The sequence below is a fragment of the Salvelinus alpinus genome, chromosome 20, assembly GCF_045679555.1.
Source record: "Salvelinus alpinus chromosome 20, SLU_Salpinus.1, whole genome shotgun sequence".
NCBI lineage: Eukaryota > Metazoa > Chordata > Actinopteri > Salmoniformes > Salmonidae > Salvelinus > Salvelinus alpinus.
The window spans coordinates 19,827,381-19,850,848 of record NC_092105.1 but is presented as its reverse complement, the minus strand read 5'-3'; the positions used below and the strand labels follow the sequence as shown (position 1 = coordinate 19,850,848).

Sequence of the window (23,468 nt, the reverse complement as noted above, 5' to 3'; positions counted from 1 at the left end):
CTGCACTGCGTGTGTGCTCAAACGGGGAAAATGGACCTTCATTACTAATGACAAAGACGAAGAGATAAGGGTCAGTTCTTAAAACCTCTCCACTACCTCATACAAGACGTACCATCTGCCTTGTTTTAGGACAGTAGAAACAACTCATTGTGCTTCCTTGGTAACGAGTCTGGAAGAGTACTACAACATACATAAAATAACCACAGAAGAACAGATTATATGTATGCATTTCATTTAATCAGAACACCATTTTAATCATCATACCAGTAGTTTTCATACTTTTCCAAAAGATCATGACTCGTGAGATTGATTTATAAATAATTTCATCAAAGTCATTTGTAAAAAAAAAAATAAAGAAGTTACTGATCTAAAGCATCTATAATATTACAATATATCAGTCGTATAATAGTAATCATAATTGTAATGATACTTCTATATGCCTTCGAAACTTTTAAATAATCATATAGCTTTCACTCTCTCAAACACACACAGTCCCATAACCTCTCTCAATAAGGTTGTGAAGCTGAGTACAATTATATTGGTTAAGCGCCACTGCATTCTCTTCCTGCTTTAACAAAAACGCAACCAATGATTTCAGACACTCAAGGGGGAAAAAATTCAAGAGGAAGAGTATAGAAACATGACATCAACTCAAAACGCAAGATAACCTGAAAGCAAAGACATACATAATACATGGTTCAGCATTCAAGAGGACATATTTCCAAACCCCAAAAAAGGAATGTGCTTCTGCATAGATCCACAGGACATAGAACGTAACCATGGTTAAAAAGAGGGAGGGAGAGACAAAGAGACATTTTTATCAGGCAGTAGCACACATGAAAGAGTGGGACAGGATAAGAATAGTATAGATGTCTTTAGATTGGGTCATGGTAATCATTTGGAGGACCACGTTACATAGAGTACAACATCATGAGCCATTGTGATCCAGATTGTATTGATAGGGCCTTAGACAACATTAGCATGATACCATCTGCCTTGTTGTGAAATTGTTTGATATTACAGCACTGTTGGAGCTAGAAACACAAGCTTTTCGCTACACCCGCAGTGACCAATACAATTTGATTTGATTTAGATTTAATAGGGAATCTAACATAACAAATCACAGCAGAGTTGTAGGTAGGAGCAGCTAACATGCTAACATTCTATTTTTAGAATACCTTTAATGAGGGCAGCAGGATGGGGCTAGTAATATTGTAGTTGCTGAGAAGAGACTTATATTTGGTGATACTTATATTGTCTCTCAGTACATACTATTTAGAGCTCTCTAAAAGAGGCATGGCTTTATTCTGGGCGTGTGCAGGATTCTCTTGCATACTGTAATGCAGATAGGGCTCCACCTGTACAGAGCACATGCCCATTTGCCCTTCCAGTATCTAAAGTGCCCTTTTGTTTTGGGTAATTATGAATTTTATTTTGTATACAGTTTTTGTTGTTCTGAACCCACTGCCCGCAAGTCATCTTTAAAATCAAGTTTAACTATGTGTCATTTAATTAGCCATTAAGATGTGGCCATCTATTGCTTTTATGTAACTACACTTTACAAAAATATAAACGCAACATGCAACAATTTCAAAGATTTTTACTGAGTTACAGTTCACATACGGAAATCAGTCAATTGAAATAAATTCATTAGACCCTATTCTATGGATTTCACAACTGGGAATACAGATATGCATCTGTTGGTCACAGATACCATAAAAAAAGGTAGTGGCGTGGATCAGAAAACCAGTCAGTAGGGCCTCCTGAGTGGCGCAGCGGTCTAAGGCACTGCATCGCAGTTCTAGAGGCGTCACTACAGACTCGGGTTTGATCCCGGGCTGTAACACAACCGGCCGTGATCGGGAGTCCCAAGGTGCGGTGCACAATGGCCCAGCGTCGTCCGGGTTAGGGGAGGGTTTGGCCGGGTGGGGCTTTACTTGGCTCATCACGCTCTAGCGACTCCTTGTGGCGGGCCGGGCGCCTGCAGGCGGTCGTCAGTTGAACAGTGTTTCCTTCGACAGCGGCTGGCTTCTGGGTTAAGCGGGCTGGTGTTAAAAAGTGTGGTTTGGCTGGTCATGTTTCGGAGGATGCATGACTCAAGTTGCAGCGATGAGACAAGATTGAAATTGGGGAGAAAAAAGGGGTGAAATACCCCCCCAAAAAAAACATTCTGTATCTGGTGTCTGACCGCCTCATGCAGCGTAACACATCTCTTTCTCACATAGTTGATCAGGCTGTTGATTTTAGCCTGTGGAATGTTGTTCCACTCCTCTTCAATGGCTGTGCTAAGTTGCGGGAACTGGAACATGCTGGTGTACATGTCGATCCAGAGCATCCCAAACATGCTCAATGGGTGATAAGTTTGGTGGGTATGCAGGCCAAGGAAGAACTGGGACATTTTCAGCTTTCAGGAATTATGTACAGATCCTTGCGACATGGGGCTGAGCATGATCATGCTGAAACATGAGGTGATGGCACGATAATGGGCCTCAGGATCTCGTCGCTGTATCTCTGTACATGCAAATTGCCATTGATAAATGTAATTGTGTTTGTTGTCTGTAACTTATGCCTGCCCATACCATAACCCCAATGCCACCATGGGGCACTGTTCACAACATTGACATCAGCAAACCGCTCGCCCACACAACACCATACACGCTGTCTGCCATCTGCCAGGTACAGTTGAAACCGGGATTGATCCGTGAAGAGCACACTCCTCCTGGGTGCCAGTGGCCATCTAAGGTGAGCATATGCCAACTGAAGTTGTTTATGACGCCGAACTGCAGTTAGGTCAAGACCCTGGTAAGGACAAGGAGCACCCGATGAACTTCCCTAAGATCGTTTCTGGCAGTTTGTGCATAAATTCTTGAGTTGTGCAAACCCAGTTTCATCAGCTGTCCGGGTGGCTGGTCTCACACGATGTGAAGAGGCCGGATGTGGAGGTCTTGGACTGGCGTGGTTACATTTGGTCTGCGGTTGTGAGGCCGGATGGATGTGAACATTCAAATCTCTGGCAACAGCTCTGGTGAACATTCCTGCAGTCAACATGCCAATTGCACGCTCCCTCAAAACTTGAGACATCTGTGGCATTCTGTGTTCTGTGACAAAACTGCACGTTTTTGTGTAATGATCATGCTGTTTAATCAGCTTCTTGATATGCCACACCTGTCAGATGGATGGACTATCTTGGCAAATGAGAAATGCTCACTAATAGGGATTTACACACATTTGTGCACCAAACTTGAAACAAATAAAAAAATTTGTGCATCTGGAACATTTCTGTGATCTTTTATTTCAGCTCATGAAACATGGGACCAACCTTTACATGTTGCGTTATATATTTATTCAGTATAAATATTCAGTCATAATTGCTCAACGAGTCTGTGACCGCTGTTGCAGAAACATATTTTTTGGGGTGCCCTTTTTATAGTTTGCCCCCCCAAAAGGTTTGTTTACAGCCCTGCTGTGACATCACACACTCTTACTGATTTCGGTTTTGGGCTAGAGTCCACTTTAGTCAACCATCCTCAACCATCCTCTCTCCTTTTTACATTTGCCTACCCTCCCTCCGAATCTTTGTCTCTCTCTTTCTCACTCCTCTCTCAGATGGACAGACAGAATGAGGCTGTTTACTAGAAGATTATTTTCAGATGTGCAGAAGTATTGTAGGTGTAATTCTGATGTAGGTCTATAGGTATGAGGTGATGATAGAGATGTAATGCTGATGTAGGTCTATAGGGATGAGGTGATGATAGAGATGTAATGCTGATGTAGGTCTATAGGGATGAGGTGATGATAGAGATGTAATGCTGATGTAGGTCTATAGGGATGAGGTGATGATAGAGATGTAATGCTGATGTAGTTCTATAGGAATGAGGTGATGATAGAGATGTAATGCTGATGTAGGTCTATAGGGATGAGGTGATGATAGAGATGTAATGCTGATGTAGGTCTATAGGGATGAGGTGATGATAGAGGTGTAATGCTGATGTAGGTCTATAGGGATGAGGCGATGATAGAGATGTAATGCTGATGTAGGTCTATAGGGATGAGGTGATGATAGAGATGTAATGCTGTAGGTCTATAGGGATGAGGTGATGATAGAGATGTAATGCTGATGTAGATCTATAGGGATGAGGTGATGATAGAGATGTAATGCTGATGTAGGTCTATAGGGATGAGGTGATGATAGAGGTGTAATGCTGTAGGTCTATAGGGATGAGGTGATGATAGAGGTGTAATGCTGATGTAGGTCTATAGGGATGAGGTGATGATAGAGATGTAATGCTGATGTAGGTCTATAGGGATGAGGTGATGACAGATGTAATGCTGTAGGTCTATAGGGATGAGGTGATGATAGAGGTGTAATGCTGATGTAGGTCTATAGGGATGAGGTGATGATAGAGGTGTAATGCTGATGTAGGTCTATAGGGATGAGGTGATGATAGAGATGTAATGCTGATGTAGGTCTATAGGGATGAGGTGATGATAGAGATGTAATGCTGATGTAGGTCTATAGGGATGAGGTGATGATAGAGGTGTAATGCTGATGTAGGTCTATAGGGATGAGGTGATGATAGAGGTGTAATGCTGATGTAGGTCTATAGGGATGAGGTGATGATAGAGGTGTAATGCTGATGTAGGTCTATAGGGATGAGGTGATGATAGAGGTGTAATGTTGATGTAGTTCTATAGGGATGAGGTGATGATAGAGATGTAATGCTGATGTAAGTCTATAGGTATGAGGTGATGATAGAGATGTAATGTTGATGTAGGTCTATAGGGATGAGGTGATGATAGAGATGTAATGCTGATGTAGGTCTATAGGGATGAGGTGATGATAGAGGTGTAATGCTGATGTAGGTCTATAAGGATGAGGTGATGATAGAGGTGTAATGCTGATGTAGGTCTATAGGGACGAGGTGATGATAGAGATGTAATGCTGATGTAGGTCTATAGGGATGAGGTGGTGATAGAGATGTAATTCTGATATAGGTCTATAGGGATGAGGTGATGATAGAGATGTAATTCTGATATAGGTCTATAGGGATGAGGTGATGATAGAGATGTAATTCTGATATAGGTCTATAGGGATGAGGTGATGATAGAGATGTAATGCTGTAGGTCTGTAGGGATGAGGTGATGATAGAGATGTAATGCTGATGTAGGTCTATAGGGATGAGGTGATGATAGAGGTGTAAAGCTGATGTAGGTCTATAGGGATGAGGTGGTGATAGAGATGTAATGCTGATGTAGGTCTATAGGGATGAGGTGATGATAGAGATGTAATGCTGATGTAGGTCTATAGGGATGAGGTGATGATAGAGGTGTAATGCTGATGTACTGTAGGCCTATAAGGATGAGGGGAGGATAGAGGTGTAATGCTGATGTACTGTAGGCCTATAGGGATGAGGGGAGGATATAGGTGTAATGCTGATGTACTGTAGGCCTATAGGGATGAGGGGAGGATAGAGGTGTAATGCTGATGTAATGTAGGCCTATAGGGATGAGGGGAGGATAGAGGTGTAATGCTGATGTACTGTAGGCCTATAGGGATGAGGGGAGGATAGAGGTGTAATGCTGATGTAATGTAGGCCTATAGGGATGAGGGGAGGATAGAGGTGTAATGCTGATGTACTGTAGGCCTTTAGGGATGAGGGGAGGATAGAGGTGTAATGTTGATGTACTGTAGGCCTATAGGGATGAGGGGAGGATAGAGGTGTAATGCTGATGTACTGTAGGCCTATAGGGATGAGGGGAGGATAGAGGTGTAATGCTGATGTACTGTAGGCCTATAGGGATGAGGGGAGGATAGAGGTGTAATGCTGATGTAATGTAGGCCTATAGGGATGAGGGGAGGATAGAGGTGTAATGCTGATGTACTGTAGGCCTATAGGGATGAGGGGAGGATAGAGGTGTAATGCTGATGTACTGTAGGCCTATAGGGATGAGGGGAGAATAGAGGTGTAATGCTGATGTACTGTAGGCCTATAGGGATGAGGGGAGGATAGAGGTGTAATGCTGATGTACTGTAGGCCTATAGGGATGAGGGGAGGATAGAGGTGTAATGCTGATGTACTGTAGGGATGAGGGGAGAATAGAGGTGTGATGCTGATATAGGTCTAAAGGGATGAGGGGATGTGAGGCTGATGGAGATGTCATGTTGATGAAGGTGTATGTATGCTGTAATCTGGTGCTCATGAAGATGAAGAAATGATTAATGGGACTATTCAGTATTGTGTCTCCTGGGGGATCTGAGGACTGGAGGTTTTCGCTAAACCTGCAGGCCCCAAGGTCACAGACATGGTAATGAGGTATCCAGAGAAGACTGGATCTAGGCTGAACCTGACTAATTAGTGAGCCACCAAAAGCCCCTCTAATACAGGCACACACGCACGAATGTACGGACGCATGCAGACCTCAGCCTCCTATATCCCTATGCATCTGCTATGACCCTCAGCTGTCTTCCAGTGGTTCAATCTTCCTCTGACATTCTTCTACTTTTAATTCATAATTTATACTGCATGCTGGAAATAAACCTAGTCAAGATTCCCATCTACTGTTGGCCTATGGAAAAACAGGCTGTTGAACCAGCGAGGAAATTATGAGGTCAAATAAACTGACCCTGAATTCACAACCTATCAGATTTAAAATAGGAGAAAAAAAGCCCACATTAGCTTCCAAGTGTTACTTAAAAAGTGGCAACTCTGGTATCATCTCTGGAAACAGTAAAATAATAATGAAAGAATGGCGCCGGAAGAGACGGCTGCCAATTTAAGGGCTACGAACCAGTTGTGCTTTTGTGTGTGTTTTTTCACGTTATTTGTAACTTATTTTGCCAACGGCTCTTATGACCGAAAAGAGCTTCTGGTTATCAGAACAGTGATTACTCACCTTGTACTGGACTTAGATATTTTCTTCAACGAGTCGGACGCAAAGGATTTACTTCACACTGGACAAAGCCCAAATCCCCATCATTCGCATGAAGAGGAGACTGAGATATAGGGGACATAAGTCGGGGTGCCTTGTAAGAATCCGACGGCGAGTGGGTAACCCGCTTCTACCATCCATCCTATTAGCCAACATGTAATCATTGGATAATAAAATGGAGGAGCTCCGATCAAGACTATCCTACCAACAGGACATTAAAACGGTAATATATTATGTTTCACGAGTCGTGGCTGAACGACAACATGGATAACATACATCTGGCTGGGTTTTCCTTGCATCAGCAAGATAGAACAGCTGCCTCTGGTAAGACAAGCGGTGGTGTTCTGGGTCTATTTGTCAATAACAGCTGGTGCACGAAATCTAATATTAAGGAAGTCTCGAGGTAGAGTATCTCATGATAAGCTGTAGACCACACTATATACCAAGAGAGTTTTCATCTGTATTTGTCTTAACTCTCTATTTAACACCACAAACCGATGTTGGCACTAAGACCGCACTCAACCAACTCTATAAGGCCATAAGCAAACAAGAAAATGCTCATCCAGAGGCGGCGCTCCTAGTGGCCGGGGAATTTAATGCATGCAAACTTAAATCCGTTTTACCTCATTTCTACCAGCATGTCACAGGTACAACCAGAGGGAGAAAAAAACTCTAGACCAGCTTTACTCCACACACAGAGATGCGTACAAAGCTCTCCTTTGCCCTCCATTTGGCAAATCTGACCATAACTCTATCCTACTGATTAATGCTTAAAAGCAACAACTAAAGCAGGACGTACCAGTGACTCGCTCAATACAGAAGTGATCAGATGACACAGATGCTAAGCTAGAGGACTATTTTGCAAGCACAGACTCGAAAATGTTCTGAGATTCTTCCGATGGCATTGAGGAGTACACCACATCAATCAATGGCTTCCTCAATAAATGCATCGATGATGTCGTCCCCACTGTGACTGTACGTACATACCCCAACCAGAAGCCATGGATTACAGGCAACTGAGCTAACCCGGAGGCTTATAAGAAATCCCGCTATGCCCTCCGACGAACCATCAAACAGGCAAAGTGTCAATACAGGACTAAGATTGAATCCTACTACACCGGCTCCGACGCTCGTCAGCTGTGGCAGAACTTGCAAACTATTACGGACTACAAAGGGAAGCACAGCTGCGATCTGCCCAGTGACACGTGCCTACCAGACAAGCTAAATGACTTCTATGCGCACTTCCTGGCAAGCAACACTGAAGCATGCATGAGAGCACAATCTGGTATGGCTGTATGATCACACTCCGTAGCTGATGTGAGTAAGACCTCTAAACATATCAACATTCCCAAGGCCGCAGGACCAGATGGATTACCAGGACGTGTACTCCGAGCATGTGCTAACCAACTGGTAAGTGCATTCACTGCCATTTTCAACCTGTCCCTGACCCCGAGTCTGTAATACCAACATGTTTCAAGCAGACCACCATAGTCCCTGTGCCCAAGACCACCAAGGTAATCTGCCTAAATGACTACCGACCCGTAGCACTCACGTCTGTAGCCACGATGTGCTTTGAAAGGCTGGTCATGGCTCATGTCATCACCATTATCCCAGAAACCCTAGACCCACTCCAATTTGCATACTGCCCCAACAGATCCACAGATGACGGAATCTCTATTGCACTCCATACTGCCCTTTCACACCTAGATAAAAGGAACACCTACGTTTGAATGCTATTCATTGACTGAAGCTCAGCGTTCAACACCATAGTTCCCTCAAAGCTCATCACTAAGCCAAGGACCCTGGGACTAAACACCTCCCTCTGCAACTGGATCCTGGACTTCCTGACGGGCCATCCCAGGTGGTAAGGGTAGGTAACAACACATCTGCCTTGCTGATCCTCAATACAGGGGCACCTCAGGTGTGCGTTTTCAGTCCCCTCCTGTTCACTCATTACTGCATGGCCAAGCACGACTCCAACACCATCATTACGTTTGCCAAAGACACAACAGTGGTAGGCCTGATTACTGACAACAATGAGGCAGTCTAAAGGGAGGAGGTCAGAGACCTGGCAGTGTGGTGTCAGGATTACCTCCTCTCCCTCAACGTAATCAAGACAATGATCGTGGACTACAGGAAAAGGATGGCCGGGCACACCCCAGTTCTCATCGACAGGGCTGTAGACGAGCAGATTTGAGCTTCAAGTTCCTTGGTGTCCACTGTCATGGTACAAACACACAAAGACAGCCGTAAAGCGGGCACGACAACGCCTATTCCCCCTCAGGAGACTGAAAAGATTTGGCATGGGTTCTCAGATCCTCAAAAAGTTCTACAGCTGCACCAACGAGAGCATCCTGACTCGTTGCATCACTGCCTGGTATGGCAACTGCTCGGCCTCCGACAGCAAGGCACTACTGAGGGTAGACTATACGGCCCAGTACATCACTGGGGCCAAGCTTCCTTCCATCCAGAACCTCGACAACAGGCGGTGTCAGAGGAAGGCCCTAAAAATTGTCAGACTCCAGCCACCCTAGTCATAGACTGTTCCCTCTGCTGCCGCATGGCAAGTGGTACCGGAGCGCCAAGTCTAGGTCCAAAAGTATTCTTAACAGTTTCTACCCCCAAGCCATAAGACTCCTGAACAGCTAACCAAATGTCTACCCAGATAGTTTGCAATGACCCCCGTTCCCCCATTTTTATGCTGCTGCTACTCTCTGTTTATTATCTATGCATGGTAACTTCACCTCTACCTACAGTACATGTACATATTACCTAAATTACCTTAACTAACTTGTGCCACCGCACATTGACTCTGTACCGGTAACCCCTGTATATAGCCTCGCTACTGTTAATTTATTGTTGCTCTAATTATTTGTTAATTTTCTTTTTTCTTTTTAACTTTAGCTTATTTACTAAATCATATTTTAACACTTATTTTTATTAAAACTGTAAGGTCTACACCTGTTGTAATGATTTGGAACCCGACACCTCTGACATTCTGAACTCTGACATCACCTAAGGAAATGACTTCGATGACAGCATTTTTGGCAGTTAAATGCAACCACAAAAATGTATTTTTTGTTTTTAACACTATTTGTTTATGAGTGTGATAGCTCTACTTTTGGTTTATGGTTAAGGTAGCTAGTTTGCTGTTAATTACTGAATTCATGTGTCATCTAGTTTTAAAGCACGTGAATGCACACACCTCGTTGCTCCGAGTTTACAGGTCGTATTCCCCAACTCTCCCGGAGGTTGTGAATGCGTCATGAATATGAGTGAAACAACAAGTAAACATCAGACAGACTTCACAATGACTCACCTATCAGAACCTGACTCACCTATCAGAACCTGACTCACCTATCAGAACCTGACCCACCTATCAGAACCTGACTCACGTATCCATCAGCTCAGTTCATTATCTAGAAAACAACGGGACAAAGAAAGAATAAAAACAGCCCTTAAAGATTGCCTTTTCTTCCAGCTATCGTTAACCATTATGCAAACAGTAATGCTAACATCTGCCGCTGAGCTTCTCAACCTCACTCTGCCGCCCAACGTTTCTCCTCAAACATACTCCATACTGGGTTCTACACCTGCCCGTTCTCTATAGCAAAGCATGAACCGCCTTGTAAGCAAATGCTTACCTTTGAAGTTGTACCCTTAAGCATGCAGTGCCACAATGAGATACCTCAAGCCATACACCCGTCTTGTGATGTGTGAGTGTGTGTATATATGTATATAGCAATAAGCCCTTTACTTAATGTGAGATTTAAGTAACATTTTCTGAACAATGCAGTGAAAAACAGAGGCCACTGCTACCGCACTGGTGGTCTTTTGGGGGTGCAGTAGTGTTCTGTAACACAGCGTGGCTAAGGCTACGCAAAGCAAACCAACAAGGCTGTGAATTTCACATAATTTAAGAGAGCCTCCACATGCAAGTACAGTATAGAGTTTACACATCTTGATTAGACAAAACAATAAAGAGAAAGTAGAACATCACACCTGTGTGTGGAGTGCTGAACTGAGAAGATGTCATGGGGAATGGACAGTGTGGTAGAGACAGGATTCAGAGTGGAATATTTGTATATCTACGGCTGGGTTAAGGGGTTGTCTTCTATATTGAGAGATTGGCCAGTAGTATAATCTGAAGAAATGTGGGTGTGTGTTAACTTTACCAGGGATACTGTGAGAGAGAACATGAGAACAAATTACTACTCTAACATTTTAGAGTCCTTTCCTACATCTCAAGAAGCTTTAGGAATGGGAACCCAAATAAGGGGAGACTTCAGAGTGGACACACACATCCACACACACTCACACACACAAGCATGCACACACTCACAACTTTGCTTTTTGATACATGTTATCTATCCTATATCGATGAGACATTTTCCTGCGCAAGAGACCCATAAAGGAACAACATAAAACATAATGGATGGAAATTCAAAAAGAGGGAGAGTGAATGTTATCCCGTAGTCAGCCAGTGCAACAAAAAGCCAGAACAGGAACACAGTGTAAAAAAGAGCAGAGAGAGAAACTCAGCAGTGAGGAGGCCTTTGCAGTCAACAAAGGCTGTGGCATTGTCCCACATTCCCACCACAGTCATGTTTTTTATCTCTTTGTTTGTTCGTTTGTTAGTCTGTTTGTTTTGATTGATTTGTATGTCTCCAAGTAGTCCCAAACCTCTGCAAAGACTCCATTACCCAGAAAGCACGGCGGCCGCAGATGTCAAGTCCACAGCACTTAGCATTCACGACCGAGGCAGAGATGTTTCAAATCCTCATAGCCACGCTGTTGCCATGACAACGTGAGTCCTCAGCCATCCCATCACTCCTCGTTGGTGGGGGAACTCTCCTCCAGAGGGGTGAGGGAGGCGGGAAGACCCAAGCCCACACCCGTTGCATTGTGGGATGCGGTGAGGGAGGCAACAGTGTGCAGGAGGACAAGGACTAGCAGGCAGAGTTTGAGCCGGCTGTTGCACAGTCTGCACGCGGCCGAGGAACTGAGAGAGGTTCGGTGGTGACAGGATGGGTGAGTTCTTTTGAGGGTCCCCCGAGAACGGTTGTTGTCTGCTTCCGTCTGGAAGTCCCACCGGACATCACAGCACTCTGCATCTGCATCCACACCCCCAGGGTACTCCTCCAACAGCCCTGCAGAGGAGGAACACACGTTTACTACGCATTATAAACTTGGTGGTTCGAGCCCTGAATGCTGATTGGCTGAAAGCCGTGGTATATCAGAACGTATACCATGGGTATGACAAAACATTTATTTTTACTGCTCTAATTAAGTTGGTAACCAGTTTATAATAACAATAAGGCACCTCAGGGGTTTGTGATATATGGCCAATATACCACGGCTAAGGGCTGTGTCATAGCACTCCGCGTTGCGCATAAGAACCGCTCTTAGTCGTGGTATATTGGCCATATACCACACCCCCCCGCACCTTATTGCTTAAATATTCAACACTTTTTAGACCATATGCAAACATAGGCTACAGTACCATACACAGTTCTGCTCATCTCAAATCAAATCAAGCTTTATTTATACAGCACATTTCAGACGTGGAATGCAACGCAATGTGCTTTACAGGAAAAAAATAAACAAATGCAAAACAATGAAAATAAAACTGAACTATTTACCACACAATAAACATAAGATAAAAATCTCTTAGCTTACCCCTTGAAATCTCTACAAATATAATATGTGTGTAAGAAAAATCATATTCACTCCAAAATGTTGTTTCCAACATTAGTTACAAGCATTCGATACTCTAAAATCAAGAAGTGTCTCGTAGTAGTCTGGTAGAGGCTATAGATTCATTTTGGATTGGAAAACGTATTATCTTCTGTACTCTAACGACAACGACTGTTGCTCCCTCCATGTTCAGTGAGTGGTGTGCATGCTAATGTCAGTGGGTGAACTTGTGAGGAGGGCTAAGTTGTCTCCCACTCTAGACTGTTTGACGTTAAAGTGATTAAAGACAAAAAAACGGTTACAGCTACGATCTGAGGCCACACTTTTAGAGTGTGTGTTTGGAAACACACAAAGGGGTGTACACACACAGACGCATGTAGGTACAAACACACACACACACACACACACACACACACACACACACACACACACAGATCAGATGTTTTCAGATGAAGGAAAGCAGCACCAAATCAGCATAAAACCAAATTATTAAGCTACGGAAGACAGGAAAATGTTCATATTTTCGACAGATAAATCAACATGGATTATTAGAACTGACCTCTAACTGTCTCAAAACTAAAAAGCCTCATTCTCCATTTGGGCTGCACCAAGCATAAACTCCTGTCTGGTGGTCTTGTTGACTTTGGCTTGCTGCTCTGCAATATGACCAGCAGGTGGGGACATACAATAAACTCACATATTGTCACTCTGCTCATGGACAACTGGTGCTACATCCAATAGCTTTGTGGTGGAAGGCATCGCTCTACTGCATACATTAAATGAGAAGTCGCTTCTAGACCAGGGTGTCAAACTCATTTTGGAACGCGGGCCGATTTCAGCCTTCAACAAAGTCCGGAGGGCTGCACTATCAATTTGTTCTATTTCCTTCATGTCATTTTTATATATATTTTTTTATTGTCCTCTGTCCATCAGTTAAAAAATATGCTCCCTGACTGTCTAGTGATTATTAGCGGGCTGTACAGTCAATAAACTGTATGAATGTAGGTCAAATGACAGTGCACAGTGTTTATTATTTAGTTCTTCCACTGATCACGACAAACCATTTCATTATGGACCTTCGCTTTGTACACGGGGACATTGCTGAAATAGGAAAGGGCCTTCCCCACACTGTTGCCACAAGTTTGGAAGCATAGAGTCATCTAGAATGTCATTGTATGGTGTTGTGTTAAATTTCTCTTCGATGGAAGTAAGGGGGCTATCCCGAACCATGACAAACAACCCCAGACCATCACTCCTCCTCCACCAAACTTTACAGTTGGCACTATGCATTGGGGCAGGTAGCGTTCTCCTGGCATCCGCCAAACCCAGATTTGTCCGTTGGACTGCCAGAAGATAAAACGTGATTCATCACTCCAGAGAACATGTTTCCACTGCTCCAGAGTCCAATGGCGACAAGCTTTGGCATTGCGATTGGTGATCTTAGGCATGTGTGTAGCTGCTCGGGCATGGAAACCCATTTCATGAAGCTCCCAACAAACAGTTATTGCGCTGCGTTGCTTCCAGAGGCAGTTTGGAACTCAATAGTGAGTGTTGCAACTGAGGACAGATGATTTTTACATGCTACTCGCGTCAACACTTGTGTGGCCATTTCGCGTTGAGCTGTTGTTGCTTATAGATGTTTCCACTTCACAATATCAGCACTTACAGTTGACCAAGGCAGCTTTAGCAGGGCATAAATTTCACAAACTGGTTGGAAAGGTGGCATCCTATGACAGTGCCACATTGAAAGTCACTGAGCTCTTCAGTAAGGCCAATCTACAGCCAAAGTTTATCTATGGAGATTGCATGGCTGTGTGCTTGATTTTATACACCTGTCATTAACGGGTGTGGCTGAAATAGACAAATCCACTAATTTGAAAGGGTGTCCACATACGTTTGTACACACAGTGTATGTTTGACACCCCTGCCCCAGTCACAAAGATGTGTGCTCTACAGCATATCCCACACTATAACAGTTACACTCTGCCATTCACTTCGTTACTGTTGCCCCATTCCAAAACCATCAATGTGACTTATATCCATCCATTAACTGGCAATCCCTGCATGTATAACATCAAACTCACTGGCTCATATTCATATACAAATCCCTCCTGGGCAAGACCCCTGTTTATCTCAGCTTACTACTAAGACTCCCCACCACCAACAGCAACCTGAGATCCAGCATTTACATGAAGCTGGCAATCCCCAAGGCTCTCAGTATCTTTGGTGAAGATGCTTTTCAATTGTCCGCTGCTAGAGACTGGACCATCGTCAAAAAAACATTGAAACTAAGCTCTGATTTTATTTGTGTCCATTGGTACTTTTGAAAACAAACTGTCTTGAGATGTTAACTGATAACTGCATGTGTTTTCCCCTACCTCTTAAATGCTGCCTATTAATGTCTTAGTGACTGCTGATTGTATGATATTGTTTAGCCTACTTGTGTGATATTTACTTGTAATTTTTTTATTTAACCTTTATTTAACTAGGCAAGTCAGTTAAAGAACAAATTCTTATTTAAAATGACTGCCTACACCGGGTCAAGTGTGCACCGCCCTGTTGGACCCCCAATCACAGCCAGTTGTGATACAACCTGGATTTGAACCAGGGTGTCTGTAATGACAGTTTTAGCAATGAGATGCAGTGCCTTAGACCGATGCTCCACTCAGGAGCCCCACTCCACACACCACTTTTAACGTTATACGTGCTGTGTCCACTCACTGACAGGTCGTCGTTGTAAATAACAATTGGTTCTTAACTGACTTATCTGTATAAATAAAGGTGAAATATTGTTTGGAGGTGCATTTTCGTTCCGTTAGTTATTTGTAACATATCAGTCATGTTCAACAGGGAGTAATTTCCATATTCAGATCATTCTGTGTGTCCCTGAGCATATAACCTGTACAGTATATGAAGTAGTACCTGTGCATATGAAACTGGGACTTCCTCCATGGATGAGATCGTCGTTGTCAGGCAGGATAAAGGGACACCTCTGCTGCACCTCCAGACAGTACTGGCCACACGGGATCCTCTTACTGCAGTGCATCTGGGTGGTCTGGAAGTACTGCGAGCACAGCCAGGGCTTATATACCGTCTAAAAGGAGAGGGATGGGAGGGAGAGAGCACATTGATGAGTTATAAATTGTATTGCCACTGATGATACACACACACACACACACAACGCTCGCATCCGTGACACACTCTCCATCCGTGACCTCTACTGCAATTGATTCACTTGAATTGACTGGACCATCGTTCAAAAAACACTGAAACTAAGCTCTTTGATTTTATTTGTGTCCATTGGTACTTTTGGTATCCTGGTATCCTGGTATCCAGTGCATCCATAAGGATGTGTGGGTGGAAGGCCATGTCTATCCTCCAAACACTGGCTTCGAGGGGATTATCACTTTTATACAACGGGTTACCAACATATTCAAATAATGATTGACATTTTGATGAATTTATTCATACTATTTCATCCTTCCACAAGATATAGTCCTGACACAAATCTTGAGTTGCTACCCAAGCATTCGATCTATCAGTTCAGTTGCCAAAGACGCGACCCAGTCGTTCAGTCTTTTTGTTCTGTATCTAAGGACGCGACCCAGTCGTTCGTTCTAAATGTTCCATTGCCATACTGGCTGGCAACATTCTTATCCCTTGCTTGCTAGCTAACCAACTACGGCTAACTTACAGTCACGTCAAACAATGCAGCCAGAATAACAACAGTAGCCCCCTTTGCATTTGTTTAAGCTGTTTTCTAGTGACATTTCTTTGGACAATGAGCTAATGAGGCGCAATTTCGCCTGGCATAGAAAATCTGCTCTCTCGTCAGAACACTGACGTTTAGAGAAGCTAGCCAACAACACATCTAACACAATATATTCAAATGGAAGCTGGCAAGACTGCAAACTAGCTGCACTTTATTTCGTTTTACCTTTTTTCAATTGACATTTCTATATTCATACAAATTACGCCATCTGATTCATGATTTCGACTGGCTGAGAAACACTGCCTGCCTGTCTCGTCCTGACTCTCGACACATTCACTATGGGACAGCAGGAGATCGAATTTTAATATTGAAAACATTTTGCAAATGTCAGAGAGACAGACAGGAAGGTTTATACAAATCTCCGCTGTTGAAAACGAAATGTTAGTCTAAAAGAAATGTGAGATAATTTCTAGATGCTTTTTATAGTGGAGATTAAGTTTATAAATTGCCTGACTGGGATGATAAGACAGTGGATTGCGCAGTAAGATGGAAAAGAGTAAAATAAGCATTTTAACATCACAGATTTAGCTGGTGGTAACTTGTGGAAAAGACACGGTCTGGAATGCGGTTTTAACCAATAAGCATTCAGGATCGACATACCCGTTGTTTAACCTTTTGTCAATAGGGAGCGCGTTAGCACTTTAATTTTTTTGACATTGCCAAATTAAACTGCCTAGTAGTCAATTCTTGCTCGTACAATATGCATATTATTGTTATTATTGGATAGAAAACACTCTCTAGTTTCTATAACCGTTGGAATTATGTCTCTGAGTGGAACAGAACTCTATCTACAGCACTTTTCCCACTGACAGGGAGTGAGATTTCAGAAATCTTGGCCTCTGGTCCCAGGTCAGTTTTAATGTCCCTGTGAATGCTATGAGGATACAAACACTGCCTACACCTTCCTCTAGATGTCAGTAAGTGGTGACAATTTGAATGGAGTCGATTGCGCAATCAGGGCCTGTATAAAACAGAAAAGACCGGAAGTAGCTTTCTTTTGGATCCTGCGCTGGACGCATGAAGGGCGTCGGACCGACCCCTTTCCAAGCCTTGGTTTAGCCAGTAATATATCGCCGGTCATGTTTTTACTTGTTATAGGTGTTAAAAACATCATAAGGTAGTTAATTTAAACCGTTTTATAGCAATTTATATCCGTTTAGTGCGATTTTGAGGCATTTATTTGTGACGCTCTTCCATGAGCTGGGCACGTTTCCTGTACATACCGAACGTTATTGGCCATTTCGACGGGACAAGAGGACATCTTTCGACCAAAAGACGATTAGACCGGAGAAAGGATACATTGCCCAAGATTCTGATGGAAGAACAGCTCACAGTAAGAACTATTTATGATGATAAATCGCTGTTCTGTTGAAAAATTTTAAACGCATATATCGCCATTTTGTTATGTGTAGCTTCGCTTTGGCGGACCCGGTATTGCACAGTAAGGATAATTTTAGAAATGTAAGTCAGCGATTGCATTAAGAACTAATTTGTCTTTCGATTCCTGTCAACCCTGTATTTTTTTGTCAAGTTTATGATTAGCTATCGATTAGACTAGATCACTCTCAAAGATAGCGCCCGACATTTTCAGGCCAGTTTTGCTACTATTCTCATTGTATAACCACGTTTTTTTGTGGCTAAATATGCACATTTTCGAACAAACTCTATATGTATGTTGTAATATGATGTTACAGGAGTGTCATCGTAAGAATTCTGAGAAGGTTAGTGAAAAAATTAATATATTTTGGTGATCATAACGTTATCGCTCCCGTTGCCTTGGATTCATGCTGGGGTAACGTTTGCACATGTGGTATGCTAATATAACGATTTATTGTGTTTTCGCTGTAAAACGCTTAGAAAATCTGAAATATTGTCTGAATTCACAAGATCTGTGTCTTTCCATTGCTATGCTTTGTCTATTTTTATGAAATGTTTTATGATGAGTAAATTGGTAATACACGTTGCTCTCTGTATTTATTCTAGTCGAGTTGTGATGGTGGGTGCAATTGTAAACTATGATTTCTACCTGAAATATACACATTTTTCTAACAAAAACTATCCTATACAATAAATATGTTATCAGACTGTCATCTGATGAGGTTTTTTCTTGGTTAGTGGCTATCAATATCTTTATTTGGCCGAATTGGTGATAGCTACTGGTGGAGAGAAAAAATGGTGGACAAAGAAAAATGGTGTCTTTTGCTAACGTGGTTAGCTAATAGATTTACATATTGTGTCTTCCCTGTAAAACATTTAAAAAATCAGAAATGATTGCTGGATTCACAAGAAGTGGATCTTTCATCTGGTATCTTGGACTTGTGATTGAATGATATTTAGATGCTACTATTTACTTGTGACGCTATGCTAGCTATGCTATTCAGCTTTTTTACTGGTGGGGGGTGGGGGTGCTCCCGGATCCGGGTTTCTGACTCGGTAGAAGATAATTTTCAATGTATTAAGGTAAGCAATGTTGATTATTTAATTCAAAAATATGAAGCCAAAGTTATATGATAAAATATAGGCTAGATAAATGAAGTTGAAATGTTATTAGAATGTGAGCACATTTGTAAGCTAGCTAACTTAACTGGCTAAACAAAAAATGATATTTTAATTCACCACTTTACAAGCTAGCCAACGAATTCTTGAAAATAACCATTATTATTTATTAAGGGATATGCCAAGTAGAGTTACAGACCCAGCCTGACTTTGGCAATTATCTAATTGTTTCTTTTGTTTCAGTATTTCAGTGTATAGTTAATTGAGGGGACTAGCCTATGTTACATGAAGCCATTAAAGACTGTTGCTGACTGAGAGGATGCATGTGTATATGATTTCTAATAAATTATGTATAATAAATGTTGGTGACTCAATAGCACAGTTAATCTTTAATAGCGCATTACATGACTTTACAACTCTATCTATGTTTAGCTAAGTCTGGCAGTAACCCAGAACAATCAGAGGCAGAGTATATCTCTTGTGGCTGCTGCTGACAACAACTGCATGTAAATTGTTATTCTACATCATAATAATTATATGTCTTCATAGCATTTGGTCTTGATTTTGGCAGATTAACTAGGGTTTTTACTCCATTTTTCTTCTTCTCCGGAACCAGTCAAGCAGGAGACACTTCTGTTGTTCACTGTAACTAATGAACAAAGTACATTGTATTGTAAAGAAGTCAGCCAGAGTTGACGTGGGCCATCATTCAAACAAGGTTTTAGGTTTGATTTATTCGCACGAAAGAAAAGACATGAAAGACAAAACCGTAAAGAACTGGTAAAAAACGTGTGCAGGTAAGGTTGGAAGCCCAAAATGTCTAATATGAAAACCACACCACAAATATAAGTACAAAAAAACAAAGTTAGTTCAATCACTTAACCCTTGTGTTTGTTGTCTTAAGGGTAAAAAATGACCCACCACTATGTTTAATTAACAGCAGAGAAAACCCCCAAAATGATATATTTTCAATTTGAAATTTGATGACTTTCCCTAAAGTGACCCCAACATTAGAAAAAGTGAAACATCGCCTTTGTTCATATTTCCATGAAAGCTGTACACCACCAGGGAACAAAGATTGTCTTAGGGTCATTTTTGACCCGGCAGTTATAAAATCATTTACACACCACAAAAACCACAAAGACGCACACGCACACGCACACACACAATGATACAGTGAGATTATGTGTGCTACTGATTGAACAAAATTTCTGACAAAATAAACACAATTTCAGACAAAATAAACATTTCTTGAAAGCATTGTTTACTAATGGGTAATGCAGTCAGAGGCTATAAAGGTGCTGCAGATGACAGTCCCCCCAGTTCTCTCTTTGCTGAAGGCATGAGAGCACGTTTCAGTGCCCAACAGGTCATAGATCTGATTTTTTCAGATGTCCAAGAGGAACAAGAGAACAATGATTTAGAAGAGGAGGGGGTATCTGAAGAAGAAGATGGGGAAGAATACAACACAGAGCACAATGCATCATCTTCAGATGAAGAAGAAATCCCCCAAGCTGAAGGAGACATTTTTGTCAAATATCAGCAACATTTTTATTTAACCAGGTAGGCCAGTTGAAAACAAGTTCTCATTTACAACTGCAACCTGGCCAAGAGAAAGCAAAGCAGTGCCACAAAAACACCAACACAGAGTTACACATGGGATAAACAAACGTACAGTCAATAACACAATAGATATATATATATCTATGTACAGTGTGTGCAAATGTAGTAAGATTAAGGAGGTAAGGCAATAAATAGGCCATAGTGGTGAAATAATTACAATTTGCATTAACACTGGAGTGGTAGATGTGCAGATGATGAGGTGCAAATAGAGATACTGGGGTGCAAAAAGAGCAAAAATAAATAATTTGGTGAATGAGGTAGTTGGATGGGCTGTGTACAGGTGCAGTGATCCTTGTCAACATATGACAACCAGGGCAGAATGACAGAACAAAATGTCATAAGGATGACCCCGGGGCCCAGAAGACACGCAGTTGCCCATGCCCAGGACATCGCCTCAACATCAAAATCAAATCAAATCAAATTGTATTAGTCACATGCGCCGAATACAACTGGTGTAGACCTTACAGTGAAATGCTTACTTACCAGCCCCTAACCAACAATGCAGTTTAAAATAAGAATAAGAAATAAAGTAACAAGTAATTAAAGAGCTGCAATAAAATAACAATAGCGAGACTATATACACACGGGTACCGGTACAGAGTCAATGTGCGGGGGCACCGGTAAGTTGAGGTAATATGTACATGTAGGTAGAGTTATTAAAGTGACTGTGCATAGATGATAACAACAGAGAGTAGCAGCGGTGTAAAATAAAGGGGAGGGGGCAATGCAAATAGTCTGGTAGCCATTTGATTAGCTGTTCAGGAGTCTTATGCCTTGGGGGTAGAAACTGTTTAGAAGCTTCTTGGACCTAGACTTGGCACTCCGGTACCGCTTGCCATGTGGTAGTAGAGAGAACAGTCTATGACTAGAGTGGCTGGAGTCTTTGACAATTTTTTGGGCCTTCCTCTGACACCACTTGGTATAAAGGTCCTGGATTGCAGGAAGTTTGGCTCCAGTGATGGACTGGGCCGTTCGCACTACCCTCTGGTCATGCCTTGCGGTCGGAGGCCGAGCAGTTACCATACCAGGCAGTGATGCAACCAGTCAGGATGCTCTCGATGGTGCAGCTGTAGAACCTTTTGAGGATCTGAGGACCCATGCCAAATATTTTCAGTCTCCTTAGGGGAAAAGGTTTTGTCGTTCCCTCTTCACGACAGTCTTGGTGTGCTTGGGCCATGTTAGTTTGTTGGTGATGTGGACACCAAGAAACTTAAAGCTCTCAACCTGCTCCACTACAGCCCCGTTGATGAGAACGGGGGCATGCTCGGTCCTCTTTTTCCTGTAGTCCTAAATCATCTTCTTTGTCTTGATCACATTGAGGGAGAGGTTGTTGTCCTGGCACCACACGGCCAGGTCTCTGACCTCCTCCCTATAGGCTGTCTCGTCGTTGCCGGTGATCAGGCCTATCACTGTTGTGTCATCGGAAAACTTAATGATGGTGTTGGAGTCGTGCCTGGCCGTGCGGTCATGAGTGAACAGGAAGTACAGGAGGGGACTGAGCACGCACCCCTGAAGGGCCCCTGTGTTGAGGATCAGCGTGGCGGATGTGTTGTTACCTACCCTTACCACCTGTCCGTCAGAAAGTCCAGGATCCAGTTGCAGAGGGAGGTGTTTAGTCCCAGGGTCCATAGCTTATTTATGAGCTTTGAAGGCATTATGTTGTTGAATGCTGAGCTGTAGTAAATGAATAGCATTCTCACATAGGTGTTCCTTTTCTTCAGGTGGGAAAGGGCAGTGTGGAAAATGGTGTTGATGTGAGCCATGACCAGCCTTTCGAAGCACTTCATGGCTACAGGCGTGAGTGTGACGGGTCGGTAGTCGTTTAGGAAGGTTACCTTCGTGTTCTTAGGCACAGGCACTATGGTGGTCTGCTTAAAACATGTTGGTATTACAGACTCAGACAGGGAGAGGTTGAAAATGTCAATGAAGACACTGGCCAGTTGATCAGCGCATGCTCGCAGTACACGTCCTGGTAACCGTCTGGCCCTGCGGCCTTGGGAATGTTGACCTGTTTAACTTCGGGGGCAGCATTTTCACTTTTGGATAAATAGCGTGCCCAATTTCAACTTCCTTCTACTCATCCCCAGAATTAGTATATTTGGATAGAAAACACTCTGAAGTTTCTAAAACTGTTTGAATCATGTCTGTGAGTATAACAGAAATTATATAGCAGGCAAAACCCAGAGGACTAACCATTCAGATTTTTTTTTTTTGAGGTCACTGTCTGTGCAATGTGATTTCATTGGGATACTAGATTTCTAAGGGACTTGTTTGCAGTTCTTCCCGCTTCCACTGGATGTCACCAGTCTTTGGAAATTGGTTGAGGTTATTCCTTTGTGCATTGAAGAAGTACGGCCATCTTGAATCAGTGTAACGTTATGTGTACTGTTTGAGAGTTGCGCAAGACTAGAAAAGTAGCGTTAGTTTGTTGTCCTCAGATAAAGACAGATAGACCCGTCTTCAATTTGATCGATTATTAACGTTTAAAAATACCTAAAGTTGTATTACAAAAGTAGTTTGAAATGTTTTGGTAAAGTTTACACGTAACTTTTGAGATATTTTGTAGTGACGTTGCGCAAATTGGAAGCTGTTTTTTTCTGGATGAAACGCGCCAAATAAATTGATATTTTGGATATATATGGACGGAATTAATTGAACAAAAGGACCATTTGTGATGTTTATGGGACATATTGGAGTGCCAACAAAAGAAGCTCGTCAAAGGTAAGGCATGATTTATATTTTATTTCTGCGTTTTGTGTTGCGCCTGCAGGGTTGAAATATGCTACACTCTCTTTGTTTACTGTTGTGCTATCATCAGATAATAGCATTTTATGCTTTCGCCGAAAAGCCTTTTTGAAATCTGACATGTTGGCTGGATTCACAACGAGTGTAGCTTTAATTTGGTATCTTACATGTGTGATTTAATGAAAGTTTGATTTTTATATAATTT

At 42.4% G+C, this 23,468-nt stretch overlaps 1 protein-coding gene across 1 annotated transcript in view; it reads right to left on the bottom strand.

Moving 5' to 3' along the window:
- Positions 1-215: 215 nt before the first annotated feature.
- The window catches only part of LOC139546431 (NALCN channel auxiliary factor 1-like), a 316,615-nt gene continuing 293,362 nt past the window's right edge, over positions 216-23,468 (bottom strand). Inside the window, exons 2-3 of the mRNA XM_071354800.1 lie at positions 15,550-15,721; positions 216-12,080 (exon numbers count right to left, since the gene is read on the bottom strand). Of these exons, the coding sequence (XP_071210901.1) occupies positions 11,758-12,080; positions 15,550-15,721 (495 nt within the window). The 3' untranslated portion in view covers positions 216-11,757. The remainder of the gene's footprint in view (positions 12,081-15,549; positions 15,722-23,468) is intronic.